The sequence below is a fragment of the Rhodnius prolixus genome, unplaced genomic scaffold (assembly GCF_049639745.1).
Source record: "Rhodnius prolixus isolate KJV_2025 unplaced genomic scaffold, Rpr scaffold_6, whole genome shotgun sequence".
Classification (NCBI taxonomy): Eukaryota; Metazoa; Arthropoda; class Insecta; order Hemiptera; family Reduviidae; genus Rhodnius; species Rhodnius prolixus.
Window position 1 is genome coordinate 577396 of NW_027411634.1, and position 27903 is coordinate 605298.

Genomic DNA, 27903 nt, shown 5'->3' on the forward strand with positions numbered 1-27903 from the left:
CCCTTATAACTCCCACAATAAACAACAGATTATTCGTATGAAATTTTGTGCTCGTACACACTCCGTTTTACTGTGTAGTATGCTATAGTTTTCTTCAGTACAGATCTATTAGGTGAAAAGATATTGAGAGTTGAAATTTTTTTGGGTCATGGTTTTGTTGTGAAATGGGGCCTTGATAATTCCCACAGTAAACAACAGATTATTCGTATGAAATTTTGTGCTCGTATACACTCCGTTTTACTGAGTAGTATGCTATAGTTTAATTGAGTACAGAACTATTAGTTCAAATGATACTGAGAGTTGAAATTTTTTTGGGTCATGGTTTTACTGTGAAATGGGGCCCTTGTAACTCCTACAATAAACAACAGATTATTCGTATGAAATTTTGTGCTCTTACACACTCTGTTTTACTAAGTAGTATGCTATAGTTTTCTTGAGTACAGATCTATTAGTTGAGAAGATATTGAGAGTTGAAATTTTTTTGGGTCATGGTTTTGTTGTGAAATGGGGCCCTAATAATTCCCACAGTAAACAACGGATTATTCGTATGAAATTTTGTAATCGTACAAATTACGTTTTACTGAGTAGTATGCTATAGTTTTCTTAGGTACAGAACCATTAGTTCAGAAGATATTGAGAGTTGAAATTTTTTTGGGTCATGGTTTTACGGTGAAATGGGGCCCTTATAACTAACACAATAAACAACAGATTATTCGTATGAAATTTTGTGCTCTTACAAACCCTGTTTTACTGAGTAGTATGCTATAGTTTACTTGAGTACAGAACCATTAGTTCAAAAGATACTGAGAGTTGAAATTTTTTTGGGTCATGGTTTTACTGTGAAATGGGGCCCTTATAACTCCCACAATAAACAACAGATTATTCGTATGAAATTTTGTGCTCCTACACACTCCGTTTTACTTAGTAGTATGCTATAGTTTTCTTGAGTATAGATCTATTAGTTGAGAAGATATTGAGAGTAAAAATTTTTTTGGGTCATGGTTTTGTTGTGAAATGGGGCCTTGATAATTCCCACAGTAACCAACAGATTATTCGTATGAAATTTTGTGCTCTTACACACTCTGTTTTACTAAGTAGTATGCTGTAGTTTTCTTGAGTACAGATCTATTAGTTGAGAAGATATTGAGAGTAGAAATTTTTTTGGGTCATGGTTTTGTTGAGAAATGGGGCCCTAATAATTCCCACAGTAAACAACAGATTATTCGTATGAAATTTTGTAATCGTACACATTCCGTTTTACTGAGTAGTTTGCTATAGTTTTCTTGAGTACAGAACCATTAGTTCAGAAGATATTGAGAGTTTAAATTTTTTTGGGTCATGGTTTTACTGTGAAATGGGGCCCTTATAACTCCTACAATAAACAACAGATTATTCGTATGAAATTTTGTGCTCTTACACACTCTGTTTTACTGAGTAGTATGCTATAGTTTTCTTGAGTACAGATCTATTAGTTGAGAAGATATTGAGAGTTGAAATTTTTTTGGGTCATGGTTTGGTTGTGAAATGAGGCCCTAATAATCCCCACAGTAAACAACAGATTATTCGTATGAAATTTTGTGCTCGTACACACTCCGTTTTACTGAGTAGTATGCTATAGTTTAATTGAGTACAGAACCATTAGTTCAAATGATACTGAGAGTTGAAATTTTTTTGGGTCATGGTTTTACTGTGAAATGGGGCCCTTATAACTCCTACAATAAACAACAGATTATTCGTATGAAATTTTGTGCTCTTACACACTCTGTTTTACTAAGTAGTATGCTATAGTTTTCTTGAGTACAGATCTATTAGTTGAGAAGATATTGAGAGTTGAAATTTTTTTGGGTCATGTTTTTGTTGTGAAATGCGGCCCTAATAATTCCCACAGTATACAACAGATTATTCGTATGAAATTTTGTGCTCTTACACACTCTGTTTTACTGAGTAGTATGCTATAGTTTTCTTGAGTACAGATCTATTAGTTGAGAAGATATTGAGAGTAGAATTTTTTTTGGGTCATGGTTTTGTTGTGAAATGGGGCCCTAAAAATTCCCACAGTAAACAACAGATTATTCGTATGAAATTTTGTAATCGTGCACATTCCGTTTTACTGAGTAGTATGCTATAGTTTTCTTGAGTACAGAACCATTAGTTCAGAAGATATTGAGAGTTGAAATTTTTTTGGGTCATGGTTTTACTGTGAAATGGGGCCCTTATAACTCCCACAATAAACAACAGATTATTCGTATGAAATTTTGTGCTCTTACAAACCCTGTTTTACTGAGTAGTATGCTATAGTTTACTTGAGTACAGAACCATTAGTTCAAAAGATACTGAGAGTTGAAATTTTTTTGGGTCATGGTTTTTCTGTGAAATGGGGCCCTTATAACTCCCACAATAAACAACAGATTATTCTTATGAACTTTTGTGCTCTTACAAACCCTGTTTTACTGAGTAGTATGCTATACTTTACTTGAGTACAGAACCATTAGTTCAAAAGATACTGAGAGTTGAAATTTTTTGGGTCATGGTTTTCCTATGAAATGGGGCCATTATAACTTCCACAGTAAACAACAGATTATTCGTATGAAATTTTGTGCTCGTACACATACCGTTTTACTGTGTAGTATGCTATAGTTTTCTTCAGTACAGATCTATTAGGTGAAAAGATATTGAGAGTTGAAATTTTTTTGGGTCATGGTTTTGTTGTGAAATGGGGCCTTGATAATTCCCACAGTAAACAACAGATTATTCGTATGAAATTTTGTGCTCGTATACACTCCGTTTTACTGAGTAGTATGCTATAGTTTAATTGAGTACAGAACCATTAGTTCAAAAGATACTGAGAGTTGAAATTTTTTTGGGTCATGGTTTTCCCTATGAAATGGGGCCATTATAACTCCCACAGTAAACAACAGATTATTCGTATGAAATTTTGTGCTCGTACACACTCCGTTTTACTGAGTAGTATGCTATAGTTTTCTTCAGGTGAGAAGATATTGAGAGTTGAAATATTTTTGGGTCATGGTTTTGTTGTGAAATGGGACCCTGATAATTCCCACAGTAAACAACAGATTATTCGTATGAAATTTTGTGCTCGTACACACTCCGCTTTACTGAGTAGTATGCTATAGTTTTCTTGAGTACAGATCTATTAGTTGAGAAGATATTGAGAGTTGAAATTTTTTTGGGTCATGGTTTTACGGTGAAATGGGGCCGTTATAACTAACACAATAAACAACAGATTATTCGTATGAAATTTTGTGCTCTTACAAACCCTGTTTTACTGAGTAGTATGCTATAGTTTACTTGAGTACAGAACCATTAGTTCAAAAGATACTGAGAGTTGAAATTTTTTTGGGTCATGGTTTTACTGTGAAATGGGGCCCTTATAACTCCAACAATAAACAACAGATTATTCGTATGAAATTTTGTGCTCTTACAAACCCTGTTTTACTGAGTAGTATGCTATAGTTTACTTGAGTACAGAACCATTAGTTCAAAAGATACTGAGAGTTGAAATTTTTTTGGGTCATGGTTTTTCTGTGAAATGGGGCCCTTATAACTCCCACAATAAACAACAGATTATTCGTATGAAATTTTGTGCTCGTACACACTCCGTTTTACTGTGTAGTATGCTATAGTTTTCTTCAGTACAGATCTATTAGGTGAAAAGATATTGAGAGTTGAAATTTTTTTGGGTCATGGTTTTGTTGTGAAATGGGGCCTTGATAATTCCCACAGTAAACAACAGATTATTCGTATGAAATTTTGTGCTCGTATACACTCCGTTTTACTGAGTAGTATGCTATAGTTTAATTGAGTACAGAACTATTAGTTCAAATGATACTGAGAGTTGAAATTTTTTTGGGTCATGGTTTTACTGTGAAATGGGGCCCTTGTAACTCCTACAATAAACAACAGATTATTCGTATGAAATTTTGTGCTCTTACACACTCTGTTTTACTAAGTAGTATGCTATAGTTTTCTTGAGTACAGATCTATTAGTTGAGAAGATATTGAGAGTTGAAATTTTTTTGGGTCATGGTTTTGTTGTGAAATGGGGCCCTAATAATTCCCACAGTAAACAACGGATTATTCGCATGAAATTTTGTAATCGTACAAATTACGTTTTACTGAGTAGTATGCTATAGTTTTCTTAGGTACAGAACCATTAGTTCAGAAGATATTGAGAGTTGAAATTTTTTTGGGTCATGGTTTTACGGTGAAATGGGGCCCTTATAACTAACACAATAAACAACAGATTATTCGTATGAAATTTTGTGCTCTTACAAACCCTGTTTTACTGAGTAGTATGCTATAGTTTACTTGAGTACAGAACCATTAGTTCAAAAGATACTGAGAGTTGAAATTTTTTTGGGTCATGGTTTTACTGTGAAATGGGGCCCTTATAACTCCCACAATAAACAACAGATTATTCGTATGAAATTTTGTGCTCCTACACACTCCGTTTTACTTAGTAGTATGCTATAGTTTTCTTGAGTATAGATCTATTAGTTGAGAAGATATTGAGAGTAAAAATTTTTTTGGGTCATGGTTTTGTTGTGAAATGGGGCCTTGATAATTCCCACAGTAACCAACAGATTATTCGTATGAAATTTTGTGCTCTTACACACTCTGTTTTACTAAGTAGTATGCTATAGTTTTCTTGAGTACAGATCTATTAGTTGAGAAGATATTGAGAGTAGAAATTTTTTTGGGTCATGGTTTTGTTGAGAAATGGGGCCCTAATAATTCCCACAGTAAACAACAGATTATTCGTATGAAATTTTGTAATCGTACACATTCCGTTTTACTGAGTAGTTTGCTATAGTTTTCTTGAGTACAGTACCATTAGTTCAGAAGATATTGAGAGTTTAAATTTTTTTGGGTCATGGTTTTACTGTGAAATGGGGCCCTTATAACTCCTACAATAAACAACAGATTATTCGTATGAAATTTTGTGCTCTTACACACTCTGTTTTACTGAGTAGTATGCTATAGTTTTCTTGAGTACAGATCTATTAGTTGAGAAGATATTGAGAGTTGAAATTTTTTTGGGTCATGGTTTGGTTGTGAAATGAGGCCCTAATAATCCCCACAGTAAACAACAGATTATTCGTATGAAATTTTGTGCTCGTACACACTCCGTTTTACTGAGTAGTATGCTATAGTTTAATTGAGTACAGAACCATTAGTTCAAATGATACTGAGAGTTGAAATTTTTTTGGGTCATGGTTTTACTGTGAAATGGGGCCCTTATAACTCCTACAATAAACAACAGATTATTCGTATGAAATTTTGTGCTCTTACACACTCTGTTTTACTAAGTAGTATGCTATAGTTTTCTTGAGTACAGATCTATTAGTTGAGAAGATATTGAGAGTTGAAATTTTTTTGGGTCATGTTTTTGTTGTGAAATGCGGCCCTAATAATTCCCACAGTATACAACAGATTATTCGTATGAAATTTTGTGCTCTTACACACTCTGTTTTACTGAGTAGTATGCTATAGTTTTCTTGAGTACAGATCTATTAGTTGAGAAGATATTGAGAGTAGAATTTTTTTTGGGTCATGGTTTTGTTGTGAAATGGGGCCCTAAAAATTCCCACAGTAAACAACAGATTATTCGTATGAAATTTTGTAATCGTGCACATTCCGTTTTACTGAGTAGTATGCTATAGTTTTCTTGAGTACAGAACCATTAGTTCAGAAGATATTGAGAGTTGAAATTTTTTTGGGTCATGGTTTTACTGTGAAATGGGGCCCTTATAACTCCCACAATAAACAACAGATTATTCGTATGAAATTTTGTGCTCTTACAAACCCTGTTTTACTGAGTAGTATGCTATAGTTTTCTTGAGTATAGATCTATTAGTTGAGAAGATATTGAGAGTAAAAATTTTTTTGGGTCATGGTTTTGTTGTGAAATGGGGCCTTGATAATTCCCACAGTAACCAACAGATTATTCGTATGAAATTTTGTGCTCTTACACACTCTGTTTTACTAAGTAGTATGCTATAGTTTTCTTGAGTACAGATCTATTAGTTGAGAAGATATTGAGAGTAGAAATTTTTTTGGGTCATGGTTTTGTTGAGAAATGGGGCCCTAATAATTCCCACAGTAAACAACAGATTATTCGTATGAAATTTTGTAATCGTACACATTCCGTTTTACTGAGTAGTTTGCTATAGTTTTCTTGAGTACAGTACCATTAGTTCAGAAGATATTGAGAGTTTAAATTTTTTTGGGTCATGGTTTTACTGTGAAATGGGGCCCTTATAACTCCTACAATAAACAACAGATTATTCGTATGAAATTTTGTGCTCTTACACACTCTGTTTTACTGAGTAGTATGCTATAGTTTTCTTGAGTACAGATCTATTAGTTGAGAAGATATTGAGAGTTGAAATTTTTTTGGGTCATGGTTTGGTTGTGAAATGAGGCCCTAATAATCCCCACAGTAAACAACAGATTATTCGTATGAAATTTTGTGCTCGTACACACTCCGTTTTACTGAGTAGTATGCTATAGTTTAATTGAGTACAGAACCATTAGTTCAAATGATACTGAGAGTTGAAATTTTTTTGGGTCATGGTTTTACTGTGAAATGTGGCCCTTATAACTCCTACAATAAACAACAGATTATTCGTATGAAATTTTGTGCTCTTACACACTCTGTTTTACTAAGTAGTATGCTATAGTTTTCTTGAGTACAGATCTATTAGTTGAGAAGATATTGAGAGTTGAAATTTTTTTGGGTCATGTTTTTGTTGTGAAATGCGGCCCTAATAATTCCCACAGTATACAACAGATTATTCGTATGAAATTTTGTGCTCTTACACACTCTGTTTTACTGAGTAGTATGCTATAGTTTTCTTGAGTACAGATCTATTAGTTGAGAAGATATTGAGAGTAGAATTTTTTTTGGGTCATGGTTTTGTTGTGAAATGGGGCCCTAAAAATTCCCACAGTAAACAACAGATTATTCGTATGAAATTTTGTAATCGTGCACATTCCGTTTTACTGAGTAGTATGCTATAGTTTTCTTGAGTACAGAACCATTAGTTCAGAAGATATTGAGAGTTGAAATTTTTTTGGGTCATGGTTTTACTGTGAAATGGGGCCCTTATAACTCCCACAATAAACAACAGATTATTCGTATGAAATTTTGTGCTCTTACAAACCCTGTTTTACTGAGTAGTATGCTATAGTTTACTTGAGTACAGAACCATTAGTTCAAAAGATACTGAGAGTTGAAATTTTTTTGGGTCATGGTTTTTCTGTGAAATGGGGCCCTTATAACTCCCACAATAAACAACAGATTATTCTTATGAAATTTTGTGCTCGTACACACTCCGTTTTACTGAGTAGTATGCTATAGTTTAATTGAGTACAGAACCATTAGTTCAAATGATACTGAGAGTTGAAATTTTTTTGGGTCATGGTTTTACTGTGAAATGGGGCCCTTATAACTCCTACAATAAACAACAGATTATTCGTATGAAATTTTGTGCTCTTACACACTCTGTTTTACTAAGTAGTATGCTATAGTTTTCTTGAGTACAGATCTATTAGTTGAGAAGATATTGAGAGTTGAAATTTTTTTGGGTCATGTTTTTGTTGTGAAATGCGGCCCTAATAATTCCCACAGTATACAACAGATTATTCGTATGAAATTTTGTGCTCTTACACACTCTGTTTTACTGAGTAGTATGCTATAGTTTTCTTGAGTACAGATCTATTAGTTGAGAAGATATTGAGAGTAGAATTTTTTTTGGGTCATGGTTTTGTTGTGAAATGGGGCCCTAAAAATTCCCACAGTAAACAACAGATTATTCGTATGAAATTTTGTAATCGTGCACATTCCGTTTTACTGAGTAGTATGCTATAGTTTTCTTGAGTACAGAACCATTAGTTCAGAAGATATAGAGAGTTGAAATTTTTTTGGGTCATGGTTTTACTGTGAAATGGGGCCCTTATAACTCCCACAATAAACAACAGATTATTCGTATGAAATTTTGTGCTCTTACAAACCCTGTTTTACTGAGTAGTATGCTATAGTTTACTTGAGTACAGAACCATTAGTTCAAAAGATACTGAGAGTTGAAATTTTTTTGGGTCATGGTTTTTCTGTGAAATGGGGCCCTTATAACTCCCACAATAAACAACAGATTATTCTTATGAACTTTTGTGCTCTTACAAACCCTGTTTTACTGAGTAGTATGCTATACTTTACTTGAGTACAGAACCATTAGTTCAAAAGATACTGAGAGTTGAAATTTTTTGGGTCATGGTTTTCCTATGAAATGGGGCCATTATAACTTCCACAGTAAACAACAGATTATTCGTATGAAATTTTGTGCTCGTACACATACCGTTTTACTGTGTAGTATGCTATAGTTTTCTTCAGTACAGATCTATTAGGTGAAAAGATATTGAGAGTTGAAATTTTTTTGGGTCATGGTTTTGTTGTGAAATGGGGCCTTGATAATTCCCACAGTAAACAACAGATTATTCGTATGAAATTTTGTGCTCGTATACACTCCGTTTTACTGAGTAGTATGCTATAGTTTAATTGAGTACAGAACTATTAGTTCAAATGATACTGAGAGTTGAAATTTTTTTGGGTCATGGTTTTACTGTGAAATGGGGCCCTTGTAACTCCTACAATAAACAACAGATTATTCGTATGAAATGTGGTAATCGTACACATTCCGTTTTGCTGAGTAGTATGCTATAGTTTTCTTGAGTACAGATCTATTAGTTGAGAAGATATTGAGAGTTGAAATTTTTTTGAGTCATGTTTTTGTTGTGAAATGTGGCCCTAATAATTCCCACAGTATACAACAGATTATTCGTATGAAATTTTGTGCTCTTACACACTCTGTTTTACTGAGTAGTATGCTATAGTTTTCTTGAGTACAGATCTATTAGTTGAGAAGATATTGAGAGTTGAATTTTTTTTGGGTCATGGTTTTGTTGTGAAATGGGGCCCTAATAATTCCCACAGTAAACATCAGATTATTCGTATGAAATTTTGTAATCGTGCACATTCCGTTTTACTGAGTAGTATGCTATAGTTTTCTTGAGTACAGAACCATTAGTTCAGAAGATATTGAGAGTTGAAATTTTTTTAGGTCATGGTTTTACGGTGAAATGGGGCCCTTATAACTCCCACAATAAACAACAGATTATTCGTATGAAATTTTGTGCTGTTACAAACCCTGTTTTACTGAGTAGTATGCTATAGTTTACTTGAGTACAGAACCATTAGTTCAAAATATACTGAGAGTTGAAATTTTTTTGGGTCATGTTTTTACTGTGAAATGGGGCCCTTATAACTCCCACAATAAACAACAGATTATTCGTATGAACTTTTGTGCTCTTACAAACCCTGTTTTACTGAGTAGTATGCTATACTTTACTTGAGTACAGAACCATTAGTTCAAAAGATACTGAGAGTTGAAATTTTTTGGGTCATGGTTTTCCTATGAAATGGGGCCATTATAACTCCCACAGTAAACAACAGATTATTCGTATGAAATTTTGTGCTCGTACACACTCCGTTTTACTGAGTAGTATGCTGTAGTTTTCTTCAGGTGAGAAGATATTGAGAGTTGAAATTTTTTTGGGTCATGTTTTTGTTGTGAAATGCGGCCCTAATAATTCCCACAGTAAACAACAGATTATTCGTATGAAATTTTGTGCGCTTACACACTCTGTTTTACTGAGTAGTATGCTATAGTTTTCTTGAGTACAGATCTATTAGTTGAGAAGATATTGAGAGTTGAAATTTTTTTGGGTCATGTTTTTGTTGTGAAATGCGGCCCTAATAATTCCCACAGTAAACAACAGATTATTCGTATGAAATTTTGTGCTCTTCCACACTCTGTTTTACTGAGTAGTATGCTATAGTTTTCTTGAGTACAGATCTATTAGTTGAGAAGATATTGAGAGTTGAAATTTTTTTGGGTCATGTTTTTGTTGTGAAATGCGGTCCTAATAATTCCCACAGTATACAACAGATTATTCGTATGAAATTTTGTGCTCTTACACACTCTGTTTTACTGAGTAGTATGCTATAGTTTTCTTGAGTACAGATCTATTAGTTGAGAAGATATTGAGAGTTGAAATTTTTTTGGGTCATGGTTTTGTTGTGAAATGGGGCCCTAATAATTCCCACAGTAAACAACAGATTATTCGTATGAAATTTTGTAATCGTGCACATTCCGTTTTACTGAGTAGTATGCTATAGTTTTCTTGAGTACAGAACTATTAGTTCAGAAGATATTGAGAGTTGAAATTTTTTTGGGTCATGGTTTTACTGTGAAATGGGGCCCTTATAACTCCCACAATAAACAACAGATTATTCGTATGAAATTTTGTGCTCTTACAAACCCTGTTTTACTGAGTAGTATGCTATACTTTACTTGAGTACAGAACCATTAGTTCAAAAGATACTGAGAGTTGAAATTTTTTTGGGTCATGGTTTTCCCTATGAAATGGGGCCATTATAACTCCCACAGTAAACAACAGATTATTCGTATGAAATTTTGTGCTCGTACACACTCCGTTTTACTGAGTAGTATGCTATAGTTTTCTTCAGGTGAGAAGATATTGAGAGTTGAAATATTTTTGGGTCATGGTTTTGTTGTGAAATGGGACCCTGATAATTCCCACAGTAAACAACAGATTATTCGTATGAAATTTTGTGCTCGTACACACTCCGCTTTACTGAGTAGTATGCTATAGTTTTCTTCAGTACAGATCTATTAGGTGAGAAGATATTGAGAGTTGAAATTTTTTTGGGTCATGGTTTTGTTGTGAAATGGGGCCCTGATAATTCCCACAGTAAACCACAGATTATTCGTATGGAATTTTGTGCTCTTACACACTCTGTTTTACTGAGTAGTATGCTATAGTTTTCTTGAGTACAGATCTATTAGTTGAGAAGATATTGAGAGTTGAAATTTTTTTGGGTCATGGTTTTGTTGTGAAATGGGGCCCTAATAATTCCCACAGTAAACAACAGATTATTCGTATGAAATTTTGTGCTGTTACACACTGTTTTACTGAGTAGTATGCTATAGTTTTCTTGAGTACAGAACCATTAGTTCAGATGATATTGAGAGTTGAAATTTTTTTGATGCTATCTGTTGCTTACTGTGGGAGTTATAAGGGCCAAATTTTACAGCAAAACCATGACCCAATAAAATTTCATCTCTCAACTAATGGATCTGTATCCAAGGAAACTTCAGCATATAACTTATAACTCAGTAAAGTGTAGTATATATGTGAACATTATTTCGTGGCAATAATGTGTTGTTAACTGCGGGAGGTAGTTGTAGGTCAAGGAACATCAATTAGTAAAGCTGCTAAAAAGCACCCAGTCGCTCGAGTTACCCTACTGTACAATGTGAAAGGTAAATCTGCAGGCAGCAGACGAATGGAGCCATGTACAGTACTCTTCTCTGCGGAAGAGGATTTTTTTTTAGTTTTGTGGATCACGTCCATTGCCAGAGCTGGGTTTCCCGTTACTAAAAGCCATCTACTGATGAGTGTGTGGCAACTTATTAAAAAACTAGACATACCTAACCCTTTCAATAATAACCTACCAGGTAAATCTTGGTAGAAAGCATTCTGGAACCGTCATCCTATCATTGCAAGAAGGATAACCGAACTGTTTCTTGAGCCAAAGTAACCAATACTAGTTTGAACGTTTTGTATAATGAAGTTTCTCGATAATTGAATGACGCAGATGCCCTTGAAGGTTTGAACTAAATTAAAGCACTCCGGTAGGATAGTTGTGTAAGGGTTGATCGTCAAATAACTGCATGATAATAATAATAATAGAGAGATTTATTAACATCAGTAATATACATTTACATAAATGTTTTTGTTCAACTAATCTCTACTCCTTGGTCCTTAGACTGTGAGGAGGAAGAGTCTCACTATACAATACATTTTACTGTCCCTAACATAGAACAATTTATTTTTATTTTATTAAATTTTTTGATAATTTATTTATTTATTTTTAAAAACAACTGAATAAAATTTCCCTATTACAATATTTGAAAACATAATTATTATACATAATAAATTATCTCTAATTTGAATATATTTTTTTTTTTACTTTTATATAAATATTATTAATTTTTTTATTTATTTATTTTTATATATAATTTCCTATTTCAGCACACAACTCAGGCTATAGCTAATCCCAGTTGAACTCCCTTACCAAACTTTCCCTAAAAATCCATGCCTCCTGAGCGTAGCCAACCAAGGATTTAAAATCACTTCCACTTAAAAACTGTTCAAACAGTACCCTGGAGAGGTTTGAAGACCCAAACCACTTTCTCCTTATAAATCCCAAAACTGGGCAAATGGCAATAAAGTGGAAGTGATCCTCCATCTGGCCGAGATTACACAAAGAGCATCTCCTGTGATCTTCTTTCTTCCAAGGCTTGTCATTCAAATTCAACAGTCCACACCTCAGTTTAAAAAATCCATTTTACATGATCTAAATTATTTTCATTGTAAAAATAATTACAATTGCCCAAGCAAGGGAAGGGATTAGCTATGAGGTTAGCATACTGGACTCCCACGCGGAGGTCCCGGGTTCGAATCCAGCAGCTGACCCTTAGATTTTCTCTTCCTAGGAGCTTCTTACAGCTCACTGTCCGGTAATGGACAGTGTTGTCTGTAACGAGAGAACACTGTCCGGAGGCCGGCAGTGCACTGGAAAAAGCTCCGGGCGCTAATGACCTCAGCTGTTGATGCGCCAAAAAAAAAAAAAAAAAAAAAAAAAAAAAAAAAAAAAAAAAAAAAATTGCCCAAGCATATTTGGCTGTAATAACTGTTGAAATTTGAATGACTTGCCCTAGCTCTTGCTCTCTCCAGCTCAACTTGCTTTACTTTCTGGGATAAACTTCTCATTTCCCCCAACCACATTTCCCTATTTTCCCAATTTAGAGCCAAGCCATAATCATTTTTTCGAGCAAGGTCTGCCCATTCTCGAAACCAGAACGTGTTACATCTAACTACCTCGTGTGCCAGAAACCTAGGAAGACGCTCATCGTCATAACTCAACACAACTTTACCAATATATCCCAAATGAAGGTTCAGGCAATATTCAAAAATACTACTTCTTTGACATTCCAGATCCAGCATGTAGTTCGGAGTGTAACTCGGTGCGCTTAGAAGCAGTTTCAAATAGAACCGTTCACATTTGTCCAATACTTCATACTGTTTAAATCCCCAAACCTGCGCACAATACGTGAGCATCGCTCGAGTAACCGTATTGAAGACTCGGGACTTGGAGTTCACTGAAATAAATTTATTTGAAATGAAACGTTTCCATACTAGAAATAACTGCATGAAAAAGCGAATGTTGAAAAATTTTACATTATTTAGGTTGGCCAATTTAAAAACCGATTGTTATTAATTATGAACAAGACTGTTTTTTTTGTTAAAAATCTAAGTGGAGCAGTGATTTAGGTATTTTGAATTTTTTAGGTCGTTTCAGGAATATACTTGTTGTCAATCACTGGTCCCACCCCGTGTCAATCACTGGTACCACCGAAAATTCGGTATGTCAATCACCGGGTCATTGAAATACTTTAAAAAAAAGTAATAATTTTTGGTTGACATAAAAATAGAATTTACTGAATACATAATACAATCTAATGGAGCGGCACAATTGTACCAACCAACACCTGGAGCCAAAATAACGGAAGATATTCTAAACGAAACTCGAATTTATTTTAAACTTCTCTGTCATAAACCTATTTATTTCAAACATTATTTTGAACAAAATTATTATTTAACAGTTCTGAGATCTGAGTATATCTATACCGATTTAGGCCCGTAATTTTCTAACTGTAATACCCACCGTTTATTATTTGATAAACACTGAAATTATTGTGACTGAACGTTAAATAAAAGTCCGAATACTCAGTCCAGATCGCTCAAAAGTTCATGACAAAAAGGAGTTTTCGTTTTTTGTGCTTTTTACCAGCAAGAAGTGATATTTACAAATGGCCTCAGAAATTAAATTCTTATACATAATTTTCTGTGTCACTTTTCTCTTTTATATAACGCAACAGCAATATCTATAAGGCATCTGTAAGGTTGTTCGAGTGAAAGTTTCTTAATGACATCTTTTAAACGATCTAATGAAAGGAAAGAAACTAAATTGCTTATTGATAACATCATCATCATCAATAATCTATGAAAATCTGTTTTATGAAATCATCAAACTACAGTATAGTGAACTTTTTTAAGAAATGTTATTGAAATTTCTTTAAAATATCGAAGTTTCGAATGAATTTCAAAATGATTTGTAGGCGAATGAATCAAAAGTCATGCAATTATGACTGCTGAAATCGATGTATATTTTTTTTAAAAAAAAATGATTTAAGGCGCGTCATCATCTAAGGTTATTAGCGCCCGGAGCTTTTTCCAGTGCACTGCCGGCCTCCGGACAGTGTTCTCTCTCGTTACAGACAACATTGTCCATCACCGGACGGTGAGCTGTAAGAAGCTCCTAGGAAGAGAAAATCTAAGGGTCAACTGCTGGATTCGAACCCGGGACCTCCGCGTGGGAGTCCAGTATGCTAACCACATAGTTAATCCTTTCCCTCTTAAATCGATATTAACTGTAAATTGGTTTGAACAATGCCCCCTGAGATAAAACGTGTAAAATTTGTAAACGTTACGATCGTAATGAGGTAATTTAGTTTGTAGTTGGTGCTCTTACTTCTGTAAGATATTTGATGAGTTTTTACTGTTATTATATTCACCACAAAAACATAAGGAACACACGGAAAGACCAAGAAAAACGATCGCAACCTCTCAATATCAGTAGTAAGAGAAAATAAGTAAAAATATTATCCCAGAGGAAGTTCCCAGTGTACTAATTAGCCCTTTTTCGTTCTTTATCCTGTGTCCTTGTGGTGTCCACTCTCCTTAAAGATACTTAATTAGAAGTATACTCTCTAGTTAGAGTATTTTTTTCCCCCTTTTGAATCCATCTTTATTTTATTATCTCTTATTGGAATGTTCATCCGTCCACAACTTCACTTTGGTCCAGTTTATCTACTTCAAAGCTACCTACCCTAATGAAGTATACTCTGGTGTATGTCTACTAATTGGGCTCCACTTTGCCCTAAATTTCTTTTCTGGTTTCGCTAATTTCATTAAAAATTATTTTCTGTTTATATTTGTTCATCCTTTAAAGTTGATATTTACTTTTTTTATTTTTTTGAAGGTGAAGTTTTGGTATCGTTTAGATTTTCGATTTTGTCAGGGTATATATAAAGTTTCAGTGAGTAATTGTGTTTTTTTTTCACAAACTGTGATTTTGTGGTAATTGCAGTTCAAAAGCCTTTAGTGTTAAACTTAACCCACATTTGAGGTTCTCCCAGTATTTATTGTCTAGGAACCTTCTATAGTACCTCAAAATGCCCTAATGAAATTACCATCTCCGCCTCCTAAGAAAATAATAAATTTAATCTTTTGATCTAAATGCTATGTTTTGGAGAACAATTAGAAGCCGTCTTTGGGCAATGGGAATCCAGTACACAATACGTAAATGGTGCTTTAGAGTATAGCCTATACAATTTTCCTCCCCAGGAAGTGTTTTTGGTGTCTGAATCATAGTTTGAATAGGATGAATAAAATAAATGCCAGTTTCAGTCATTATGCATTTATAATTCTTTCGACCTAGGGACTAGGTCATCTTCAGGGCTAATTTACAATGTACTGTTTTACATCATTAAAGGATTGGTGTGTCTTCTGTCTTGTCTGTTCATGGACTCTAGCACAGGGAAATCATCACACTTTCGATTTCCCATACACAAAGATGCTTAAATCAGAAACCAACATACAAAAAAGGGAAGTGCTAGAAATGATTTACATATCTAAAACAGTAAACAGTTTTAAATTTCAAAAAACTGACACCAACAATTTAAACAACATACGATATACGCCGCCAACTTACTGCAAAATACTTGTGACAATTGGCAACACTGACTTCCTTACAACCTAACACATATCACACACAGACCGATCACATTCAATCCATGAGGAGACCAAGACAGAAGACACACCAACCCTTTAATGATATAAAAAACAGTATATTGTAAATTAGGTAAATATTTTTTGTAAATTTTAGTTACATTATACATATTCATTGTAACATAATTGTTACCACACTGTAAAATATTACATTGTCAATTAGCCCTGAAGATGGACCTAGTCCCTAGGTCGGAAAGCTCGGCATAATAAAGTTTATAGTGACTGAAAGTGGCTGTTATTTTTCATCCTATTCAAAGAAAATGTTTTAAATAAACGTTTCATCATTTCTTGAGTTCAATGTGGTCGTACAGGAATACGAAAAAATAAAATAACGTGGCACATCCGTTTGTAGATTTTGATGGCTACGTTTAGATTAAATCCCTTTTAATCCTAGTTGAGTTTGGGGTCAAATTTAATCTAATTTTGTTCATGAAAACGGAAACAGAACATTAAAGGGAAGAGTACTTACCGGAACTGCCCTTCATCTAATTTTTCCTTGAACAATGTATCAAATAAACTTTATAGATAATTAGTAAAAATTTGTTTGTTACGTAAAATTGAAAGAAAATTCTTTGAGCCATCTTTAAAGCTCAGATTTTCCGAAAAATGAGGAAATTCTTAGTAGTGAGAGAGAATAAGACTGAGAGAGTGGAGAAGGAAATGTTTTTTTCTCAGAAATCCCTATAAAGGGGGGAAGAGGTCTCTTCAGTGACTAACAGTGTGTGAGTAAGTTAGTATTGTGGACCAGTCTTCCTGTCAGTAAGGCTGGGATCTAACCCTAGTTGAATGTAATTCCTCTTAAACAGACAGCTCGGGAAATGCTCAAGAAAAAAAAAAAAAGAGTCCCCCCAAAAAAAGCTAGGCTCTATCCAGAATCCTTCAGAGAGGATTCTGTTCCCTGGACCAGTCACACAAGGACACAGAGACCTGAAAAAAAATGGAAGAGAGACCTGCACCTGGAAGATTACGAGAATCCTGTCGCGTCCAGCTTTCTCTTCTCTGTGATTCATCCTCTTTCTTTTTTTTTAGGGCAACATCTTGCTGGTCCGGGCCATGATTCCTCTTGTGACCTTTCTCCTCCTCGTCGTCTTCAACAACAATCTTCATCGCTACATTCATCCTGCTACACACTCCTCCTTCTCTAGACGCACAAAGAACATCACATCCATGTGACATACTGATACCATCAGCAATGGAAGCAGTTTCACGTTTAAAGATCCTCAGCTGCCAATATTACCTACCTTTATAAAACTTCTACTCACGATCTTACTTCTTGATGAAAGCCTAGAAGGACTCGATTCTTAGGATTCGAAATAAAAAAAAAAAAAAATACCAACTCCTCGTTTGATAAAAATATTTATTTATCACCAATATTAAAGAGAGTTTCCCTCTCAATGACCATTTCACTGAAATTTAACGTTTACAAAATGATAATTTAAACAAATCAAAATAAAACTGCATTTTGATGTTACAGATGTTCCAGAGACCAGCATCCATTTAGGCACTTCCTTGAATCCGGATTCAATCAGAGAAGGAACGGATGTTTATTTTGATTGTAACGTGAAAGCAGAGCCGAATGTCTACAAGGTTGAATGGCGACACAACGTGAGTTAATGCCGTGATTATTTTTTTTCAATTTTTGTATTGTAGAGAGTCGATGATGTAGAGAACCGAAGGATAAGGCGGACCAAAAGACGGTAGCAGAATGGGGCGTAGTTTGGAGTGGTGCAGAGATGGCCAGGCTCTGACTGTACTAATATGTAAAGTAGAGTAAAGTTAATGCCTAATTTTTCAGGCTAGCTTTAAGTCAAACTATCAAATTAGGCGTCGTGGACGGAGGTGACTAACAAAAATACTTTACTATAAATTTCTCATATAACCCATTAAATAAAATCCAAGACCTAGACCGGGAATCGAATCCACTAACCAACAATACATCTAAGCTTTGCGGGTCTAGCCTATAACCGCCTAACATACTTTACTGTAAATTTCTTTTATTAACCATTAAATAAAATCCAAGACCTAGACCAGAGGAATCGAATCCACTAAACCAACAATACACCTCGGCTTTGCAGGTCTAGCGTATAACCGCACGTCTACCTATTCAAACCAAATTGTTTGATTGATTGATTTATACGCTTTTTGCTTTAATCGTTCACAATTAAACCCAACGCCCCAATTATCTACACAAAAATCAGACGCTACAATAATGGAATGCTAGGTTATTAACTGGTTTAAATTTAAATTGTGTTCATTATTAGTGTTAGAGATGAAGGTTTATTGTTAAATAACCTACACGGGGTATTAAATTATCCCAGTTATTCAACACATTGTAATTTCTCAATATTATCCTCTTTTGGGACTTGTTGATGGTCAGGGGAAGGGGAGAACTGTTTTTCAGAATGATTTATTTAATTGCAACAGCATTTAGCCCTCCACACACCTCTTCTTATTATTAAATTACAGCCAGTCTAGTGGATGATTAAAATAGCAATTTAAGCATTTAAAAGGGCTAAGTTTTTGGTCTTAAATTTCAAGCAGAATCTTCCCTGAAGATGATAAAATCTTAACTGCTTGTTAAGAGGGACTGTTGCATTAATTTCAGATTTTCTAAATTGGAGGTGATTTTAGATATGGGAAAGATTATCCCAAAACTACTCAGATATCACTTCTCCTCCTAGTAGTGCCCTAGAAAAATCTGGACGACCTTGTTTCATCCCTGGGAATGCTGCCTTGTGAGTAGTATCAGGCATACAGGATCTAAATAAAGCTTACCATGGAAAACTAAAATTCTGGCCAGACTAAATTCGGTGAATATCTGTGAGGCTGTGGGTAAATTATCAAGAATGAATTGGAAGGTCTTTTATCTGGACCGACATGGCGGAAAATGCGGAAAATTCACTGTCTTTTCCGTATTTTTCCCCCCTTCCTTCTACAACCCATCTGGAAAATGAAAGATAGTAGAGTGGAGCCGACACAGAGAGAATTACAGGAAAATGGAAAACAATACAAAAGAAAAAAGGATTACCGACCCTCGCTTTTCCGTTAGCTTTCCCCTGGCTACCTACCTACCACTTATACTTCAGCATGTTTTCCACAGGAATTAGGACAAGTAGCAACCTTTCCAACAACTCTTTATTTCTGCGGCGAAGAAGAAAAAGAAGAAGAAGGTGGAAATTCACTCTAGGTTGTCCTGGGAGAAAGTAAAGGAAATTAAGAAAATACCTCAGACAAGAGGAAAATTTCAACCAGTTCACTTCAAGTCTGCTTTTCTTCTGCTCGCTTCAAGGAAGAAAAAAGTGAATTTTCATTTACTTTGAACTTATTCTAAACATTCCTTTTACATCTTATTTAGAATAGAATAGAACGGAAAAACAGGACGAGACATATGCCCCTAGGGCACCGCGGCTTCCCCTTGTGCCCTTCCCTCAGGATCTAGTAGACGAACCTTCCCCCTACTAAAGAGGTTGAGGACTTTCCCTACTAGTTCCTTTTTGCGCTACCATCCTTCTTTGGTCCTCAAAGAGCCAAAGGTTTCATATTGCAACCAATCGATCGCAGCACAATCGAATACATTTTATTTACTTAGTTTTTTTCTCCTTTCAAACTCATTTGAAAATTTCAATCATGAAAGGTTTTCAATTTTGTGTTTTTACTGGGAAATCCGGAGTTGAGGTCTCCTGCGTGATCGATTTACTCGATCTGTCTGTGATAAACATGACCTTGAAATCACCTTGAGTTCAATTTTGACAAATTCTTTAAGGCGCCCCTGGGAGAACGCTGCAGTATATATGTATCTTTTCCATTGTGCTCTCCTCCGGTGAGATCACAGCATCCTGTAGCATCAACTTATCTAGGTTCTTTGAAGTTCTATAAAGAGTAAATTGTAGCTGGGTAAACATCGATAACTTCCTGTGTCGTCAAACAAAACACTTTTTTTTTTACCTCGAAACACCAGCTCAACAAACATGTGGAAATCTGCCGCTCAAATTATTATTGGAGGCGGGTGTCCTAAGGCTAGAACCGTAGGGCCCTAAAAATCCCTTATTCTCGCATTGAATTCTCATACTGGGATTCTTTAACAGTCCCGTAATAGTAGCTTCTCAAAGTTCTCCATAGATAGGGTGCAAAAAAATGGTTCCCTTGTATTCAATTCTCTTCCAAATACCCTGAATTTGTATTGAATGAGATTCTGTAGGCTTGGAGGTGGTTAGTATTCCTCTTACGCCCCATTTCAGAGTAATGTAAGGATGTACCACCTAGTCAATTTTAATAAGGATTGAATATATGTAAATTTTTTTCAAAGAACATGGCTTCTTTCCATGCAAAAAGGGAAGGGATTAAATAATTTGTTAATACTGGATTCCCACGCGGAGGTCCCGGGTTCGAATCCAGCTGCTGGCCCTTAAATGTTTTTTTTTTTTTTTTTTTTTTTGCTAGGAGCTCACTAGACAAAGTTATGTAGGCGTTCACACCCAGTTTTCCCCCATCCATTATCAACCATTTCCACAAAAAAATCAAAGCATGGCTCAAGTTGAGGGGGTAGCCACCATGTTTTATAGTGTTAATCAGAGTTCAAGAAGTTAGCCGTGGTTTTGAAGAAGCGTGGCTCTCTTTTACCTGTTCTTTTCAAAATGAAAGACCTTACTTCCACTAAATCTTAACCAATGTCCCTCTAGAGTAGTTACTGCTCCCCCTCCTGATGTAGTAAGTAGAAGGCACCAGAATAGGGAGAGTATCCTATCACTGTCTCGCTCTAAGACACAGCTCTCTCTCAGTCACTCGCTCATTCTTCCTACTTCTTACAATTGGCCAGTTCCTCTAATTGTACAAGTTCACCCAATCTTCTTTCTTTTCTTTCCTATCTTCTTCTTCTTTTTAAGGAAACTATACTCTTCTCTTGCTTTTCTTTTCCTGGAGACTACTCTCCAGGCCCACGGGGAGGTCTGTCTACTAGTTTTATACTTCCCTTAAGGGTAAATTCCCCACTCCTCGTGAAGGGAAGAAGAAGTGAAGGAAAGGGGCAGAGAGAGAAAAAAAAAGAAAAACCCAAACAGGAAAAGGAGGTTTGAGAAAAGCTTTAACTAAAAAGGAAAAACTTCTTTAAATGGGAAAAACTCTTGCTCCTCTGTACTTAGGAGAGCCAGGGAAGAAAGAAAAACCGGTCTCTTTTGCTTTCCTCCCTCACAGCAAAGTAAGAGCGATACAGTTTTTCTTTTTTTGCTTTAAAGCTGCTTGCTGAACACACCCGAGTATACTCTCACGTCGAGAGTTTTTCCTTTCCCCACTTCCACTTTAAATAAGGCGGCGGAAAACCTAATTTCCCAGATGTCACTGTCCGAGCGGGGTTTCGTAACCTAATGAAGATACATCTGTTTCTTAACGATATTCTTAAGTCCTCGTCCTAGCTCTCTCTCTCTCTCTCTCTCTTGCTGGGTTTTGTTTTTCTTTTTCTTTTTTTTCTTTCTTGGAGGAGGGGGCAAAAAAGAAAACTAACGGGAAAACTTGACTCGCATTTACTCATAGTACACACAGAGTTTGGAATTTTTCTTATGCTTCCTCTATTTTCTTTTGTTTTCTTTTAAACAGTATGACCCCTCCCGCTACTGGAAAATTAAAATTAAGAAAGAAAATAAGAAAATGCAAAAAAAAAGAAAAAAGAAAGATAGTATACATTCAAGACTCCAAAATTAATGGCCAGCTTATTACGCACATAATTTCAAATTTATCTCAGTTTCAGCCACTTTCAGTTTTTTCGCCAACCCCCCTCTTTTAAGCTAAATTAAAGTAAACTACCTTTTACTTTCTGTTACAAAATAGTGAAAGTATTGTGATCTGGCCAAATTTCCTGTTGTGACTTGTAGAAAATGGTCTAGTAGAATTATTCGCAGGTAGTTTAAAACTTAATATTTTGGTTGGGGGGGGTCTTATATGAGAATGTCGGCGATATCTCTCAACGGGAAGGGCCACTTTTTCCTCTAGAGGAAATCCTTAAGAATATCAATAAAAAATAAAATCTTCTAGAACAAATATTCATGCCAATAGCATAAATTTTCAACCATAAAAAGCCATAGCTCCGCCATTAAAACTAATAACAGCTACAAGAAAACTATGACCAATATTTATTTATTTAACAAACCCCCCACCCCCACCCCAAAAAGAAAACTCTATAAAAAGGAAAAACACCCATGTGCTGGACTTTTATTGGGAAAAACTTATTTATAAAGTTAGGCCTGGCTTTTCAGCCTTCGTCCAGGGGAAGAGAGAGGCGGTGAACAGCCCTTCTTGAAATATAATTAAAACTTGAAGGGCTGACACAATTTCCACCCCCCACCCCCACAACTCTCTCATCACGTCATACTTGTATAAGTTACCTTCCTAGTTTATTGGATCTCGGCCCTTATTTCTAAAGCCCTTCCGTCACTCTTAATTATTTTAGTTTGTGTTTTATTTTTTTTAATAATTTTTAATTGTAGTACTCTTTATTTATCTTAGGGTTGTTAAAGGAAAATATAGAGTTATGAACGAAGCAGCAGCTGATAGATTTGGCGTTGAAGTTCTCGATTAAAAGAGAACTTACTTCGGTGATTTCTAAGCACAAATTTTAAGTCATTATCATAGCTTCGTTGTTGATTTCCACTCTGAAATCCCTGATCATATTGGAATTATCCTTGCGTATTCGAAGGAATATATCTTCAGCCATGTGCGATTTATATTTCTCCCTTAATTCTGTTGGAGATGAAGGAGAGCTGGTGGTCAATAATTATTGCAAACAATGCACGAATTTGCCTAGGATGGGATTTTTCCCTTTTTTATGAATCTGAACTAATAAAACCAAACGACCCAATCTATATAATATACGGTTGGCATTAAAGTACAATGTTAGAAACAAAAATTATGGAAATTCCAACAAAACTAATGAAGATTTTGTATTTTTCCCCATTTTCTGAACGACTGTATCCAAAAGTAGCCGACCTTAAGTGTATAATATACGCACGTCCTAAAAATACAATGTACAATACAGAAATTAAGGAAATTCCAGCAAAACTATTGAAGATTTAGTATTTTTCCCTACTTTTTGAACTACTGGATCAAAAAATAGCCATTCTAATGTATATAATACACGCTCGTCCTAAAAATACAATGTCCAAAACAGAAATTAAGGAAATTCCAGCAAAACTAATGAAGATGGTATTTTTCCCTATTTTCTGAACGACTGTATCCAAAAGTAGCCGACCTAATGCGTATAATATACGCACGTCATAAAAATAAAATGTTTCAAACTGAAATTGAGAAAATTCCATCAAAATTAATGATGATGTTTTCCCATTTTTCTAAACCTCTACTTGTGAGACCAGCCGGCCTATTGTGTAGACATTGACCTAGTGCTTGTTTCTAACATTGTATTATTTTATTTTAAATACACGCTTGTCTATATTTTTAATTGCTGGAAGAAGTTGGACCGGGCTTATTTAAGAAAGAAGCATTCATCTTAATTGTGATGTATAGTCTGCCTATCGTAGTTCCTGTAAATATGCCAGGCGTCGACTCTCGCTCTGCTGACAAAATCTATACCATCATGTGATACTTTCGGTCCTCTGTTATAACCTAAACACAATTTCCGTCTCAAAATAGTTTTTATTTAAATGGTGAAAACACAACATTGGCAATCTCCTCATTGAAAATACCTTCACTTTACTAAAAAGGAATTAGCGGAGAAACCCCTACAGTGCTGGCAACATTCTACAACGGAAATCCGGAATAATTAAACATTTTACGAACATACACACATACTATAGTTTAAATTAATTAAATTTCCGGTAGAACAATGATACTATTGTTAAACAATGAAGGCTATTATTATGGCTGAAGTTTCCATAACCATATTATAAGCTGGGCGGAAGTTTACTCGCTAGGGTAGCTCAAGATTGTAATTGGTCGTGCCTATAGGCTCTATTGTAATACTTGAATGGAGCTATTTAACGCCATTTTCCTTCATTAGCTTTTTTTTTACTCGGAAATCCTGTTTTCTCTCCATAAATGGGGGATTTTTGCTCGTTGGCTGCCATTAAACTCCATTTATTCCCCATTTTTGGGTTGCAACCCTATCCTGGGGGCTTATGGGAGTATTTTTTGTTTGTTTTTTCCATGTGCTTGGAGTGGACCAATCCCTCAGACTGTCTGGGATAAATTGAGATGGATGGTGGACCCATTATTGTGGCCAAATCTGGAGACCATTATTTTTTTGCTTTTTACTCATGTAACAGGAAACAGAATTGTAATAGATTTGGAGTATTTTTTTTTTCTTTTTATCCGGAAATAACAGGTGGTAATAGAGTCATCTGGGAATGCAAAAAAATTCTGGAGTGTCAACCCACTCTTACTATCTATCATTCGTCCAAGTACGAATTCCCAATTTTTTTTTTCAAACCCAGAACAGTTTGAGGCATACTTAATTGTTACCAACACACTCAAGTTATAACTTTACAGGACAGCCAACCGCCCTAAAACATGTTTTACACCAAAAGTAAAGGTTATAAATGTATTTTGTAATGTACATAATAGCGAGATTTACTGGAAAACCTAGGAACCATTTTGGAGAAAATGAACAAACAAATGAGTAAAAAGGGAAATTTTTCTTCAAACACAATTTTTGGCCCTATAAAGGGAATCTAAACACAACTTCTCTTACAAATACCTCTAATTAAATTTTGCGGAAAAAGATGTTTAAATTTAAATGCCATTAGCGAAACAAGTTAGAAAAATCAATTCAGTAATGAAGGGTACTTCCGGCTGTGAAGTTTTCTTTTAAATCGGAATTTTAGCAACAGTTTATCGCTCCTTTGTAATATATTGTAAGACATAGAGTCGTGCAGGGTGTTGGTCTAGTGGTGAAGAGAGTGGCTTTATAATCGGAAGATCACCGGTTCGAATCCCGCCTATGACTAACTTTTTATTTGTTAGAAAAAAAACTGTTAACAGCAGCGTTTCCTCCCAAACTGTGTGGTACGCGAGTTGCTGGTTGGTGGTATAGGAAAAATAATCAATAATGGTGAACATAAAAAATTAAAATTAAAAAAATTAAATCTTAAAAATATCATAGAAACGTTTTCTTTTCTTATCATAAAATTTATTTTAAAGTTTTTGAGGATTAGACAAATGGTTTAAGACTATAAACTGTAGTTTCTCTTTGTTTGCAGGGCCACATCCTAAATCACAATGTGGGCCAAGGCGTGATCATCAGCAACCAGAGTCTGGTGTTGCAAGGAGTAAGCCGGCAGAGTGCTGGCGAGTACACCTGTGTTGGATTCAACACGGAAGGCGACGGAGAAAGCAAACCGTTCTATCTGAATGTCATGTGTCAGTTTCTCTTTTGCGACTTTTCCGGCTCAAGTTATTCTTACATTATCTTTTTTCTTTTTTTTTCTTTTTTTTTACTTATCTAAGTAATCCAATGCCGGTGTGAGTTTTCTTTTTTCCCTACTTGATCTGTTCAGTTTTCCTTGTCAGATCTGCAATCGTTTCACCCACCAGTTGGAGCTCTGACTTCCTGTTGTACGTCTTGGAAAAGCTTCCACACTTTCCTCAACGCCACCCCTATCTTTATCTCCAACATCCATTCTTATTTCTTTCAATTTATATCCTACTCCTTCACCAACAAAATAAACAACTTGCTTACATCAGTTCTCCTTCCTTCTTCTTCCTCTGCTTCTTAACATTTCCCAACCTCTTCCTGTTGTTTCCCCTTTTCTCTTGGTTGTATTTTTTCTTCATTTTTTCCCACTTCGCCAGATTTACTTCTATTCTTTTCTTAATTTAACACATCATCTCACCACGTCAATCTTTAACACCTTCTTCTTCTGCCTTGCTATTATTTCTATCACTTTTATAGATCTATTTCCAGCAATGATGCGTAGGCTGTAATCATCCAGGCTTTTTTTTCAGTGTATATGGCTCGCGACGATAACCAAATAAAGGGAATACACTCAATAATAATCAATCATAAGAATCCCAAATCAACTAACTGCCCAATTTAATTTATACAAATTAAAAGGAACAGTTCCTTGCCAGTTTGCAAATATCCCAATATTTGGGAAAGAGAATAACCAAACTTAAGCAATGAGTAAAACAGAAAAAGTAATAAAACGCAACCTTAGCACTTCACACCGTAACAGTCAATGATACTTTTAACATCAGCAGTCCAACGAATGTTAACTTATAAAATAACAGAAACCAAAGATTTGATGATACCAAGATGGAGTTCCCAGTTCTATTAATCATAGAACAAACGTAGTTCACGATTACGAGTACAGTAGCGGGGCGGAACCTAATACCCCACGGCACCACAGCCACAAGAGGCTTGTTGTGCCTGCCCCTTTTTGGATCTAGTAGACGAAACCTCCTCCTACTAAAGTGGTTGAGGACTTTCCCTGCTAGTTCTCCTTTGGTCTCGAAGAGTCAAAGGTTTCATAGTGCAACCGCTTGACGTGCAATACAATCGAACAGCCAGTGAGAGGCCGTTTCCTTCCTCAACCCAAGCTAATAAGCCCCCACCTTGTACAGATAATTATGCCTTATGTAAACTGCGCAAATGTGTTGGGGTATATATTGCTCATGTTCATGTTATTAGGCTGGGATACACTCAGGGACGCCAAGTGACCTGAGGAAGTGACTAATCCAGTTCCTCCTACGGGGTAAAACAGACATAAATTACTTAAACCAAATTAAACGCCGTCTTTATGATCAGCTGAATATAACCTGAGGACTGTTTAACCTTCTTAAATCATTATAGGGAAATTCCACTAATACGGCTTTGCCGTCTCCAGCTCTGTCACATCTTTTGACTTTTCCAACCCAACTTAGCAGGTAATTGACGTCTGTACAGGATCCACCTTCAGGATCTTTAAAGGACGTTCAAACGGGCATATATCAACTTTTATTTTCGCCTAATTCACATCCTCTACCTCTACGTATTTTCCGGGCGTATTACCTTCTCCAGTTGTATGAGCTTTTCCTAAGCTTTAGTCTTTGCTTTACTGAACTGCCCAGTTTCTTTTCAAACAGTTTCATGCAGATGGGGAAGCATGCCCGGTGCAACAACTCCACCCTGAAGTACCAGGGTATGTTTTAATGCCTTAGGTAAGCAGTTTTGCCTTCATCCTTCGTGCATTTTGGCTTTAACCATGCATGAATTGTTCCTTGAAAATTAATCATGCACAGCAATTGATTTCCAATAATCAATTGATCCTTAAAACAATTTAGATGAATTAAGTAATTAACATTAAAATTTTACTAGCCCTAAATTGATGCACATTGTATTTTCACCTAATTTACAGTGTTTAAGCAGACCGACCCTTGATTGTTAATCACCTAATAGTTAATTACACAGAACTAGGTTATTCTAGGTGGAAGGAGAAGATTGAAATACAGAGTGGTGGTGGGGGAAGGGGAGAACTCAAAGTTAACTAGTACTCGATCAAGCTGGGCCACCATATGGTGCGTTATTGAGTTAACCATTAATTGGGCTAACCAATAGGCTTAATGGATAGAGTTCCCAAAGTCCTTGCTTAACCACCAATCCAAATTGGGTGGCCAGCTGTTTTTATCTTCTTCTTTTTTTTTACTTTGGCCACTGCTTTTTTTTAAAAAAAACACTTTTTAGGATCTATTTTTAACATCTTTCTTTGGATGAAAACTGCAGATTCTGGATGAGCTTTCTATTTGAAGTTATCCATATTTTGTTTCTTCTTTAGCCTTACCTAAGTATCCTGTCTAACCACTTCTTCTGAGAACTTTGGCACTCCTGAAGGTATTCCTAGCCTA

The 27903-nt window shown here is 35.4% G+C and overlaps 1 protein-coding gene across 2 annotated transcripts in view; it reads left to right on the top strand.

Moving 5' to 3' along the window:
• side-VII (sidestep VII transmembrane protein) overlaps window positions 1-27903 on the top strand; it is a 494219-nt gene that overhangs the window by 434030 nt on the left and 32286 nt on the right. For both annotated transcript variants that reach the window (XM_074142232.1, XM_074142233.1), the window contains 2 exons: window positions 17555-17685; window positions 25281-25440. In XM_074142232.1, coding sequence (XP_073998333.1) covers window positions 17555-17685; window positions 25281-25440 — 291 coding nt within the window. The remainder of the gene's footprint in view (window positions 1-17554; window positions 17686-25280; window positions 25441-27903) is intronic.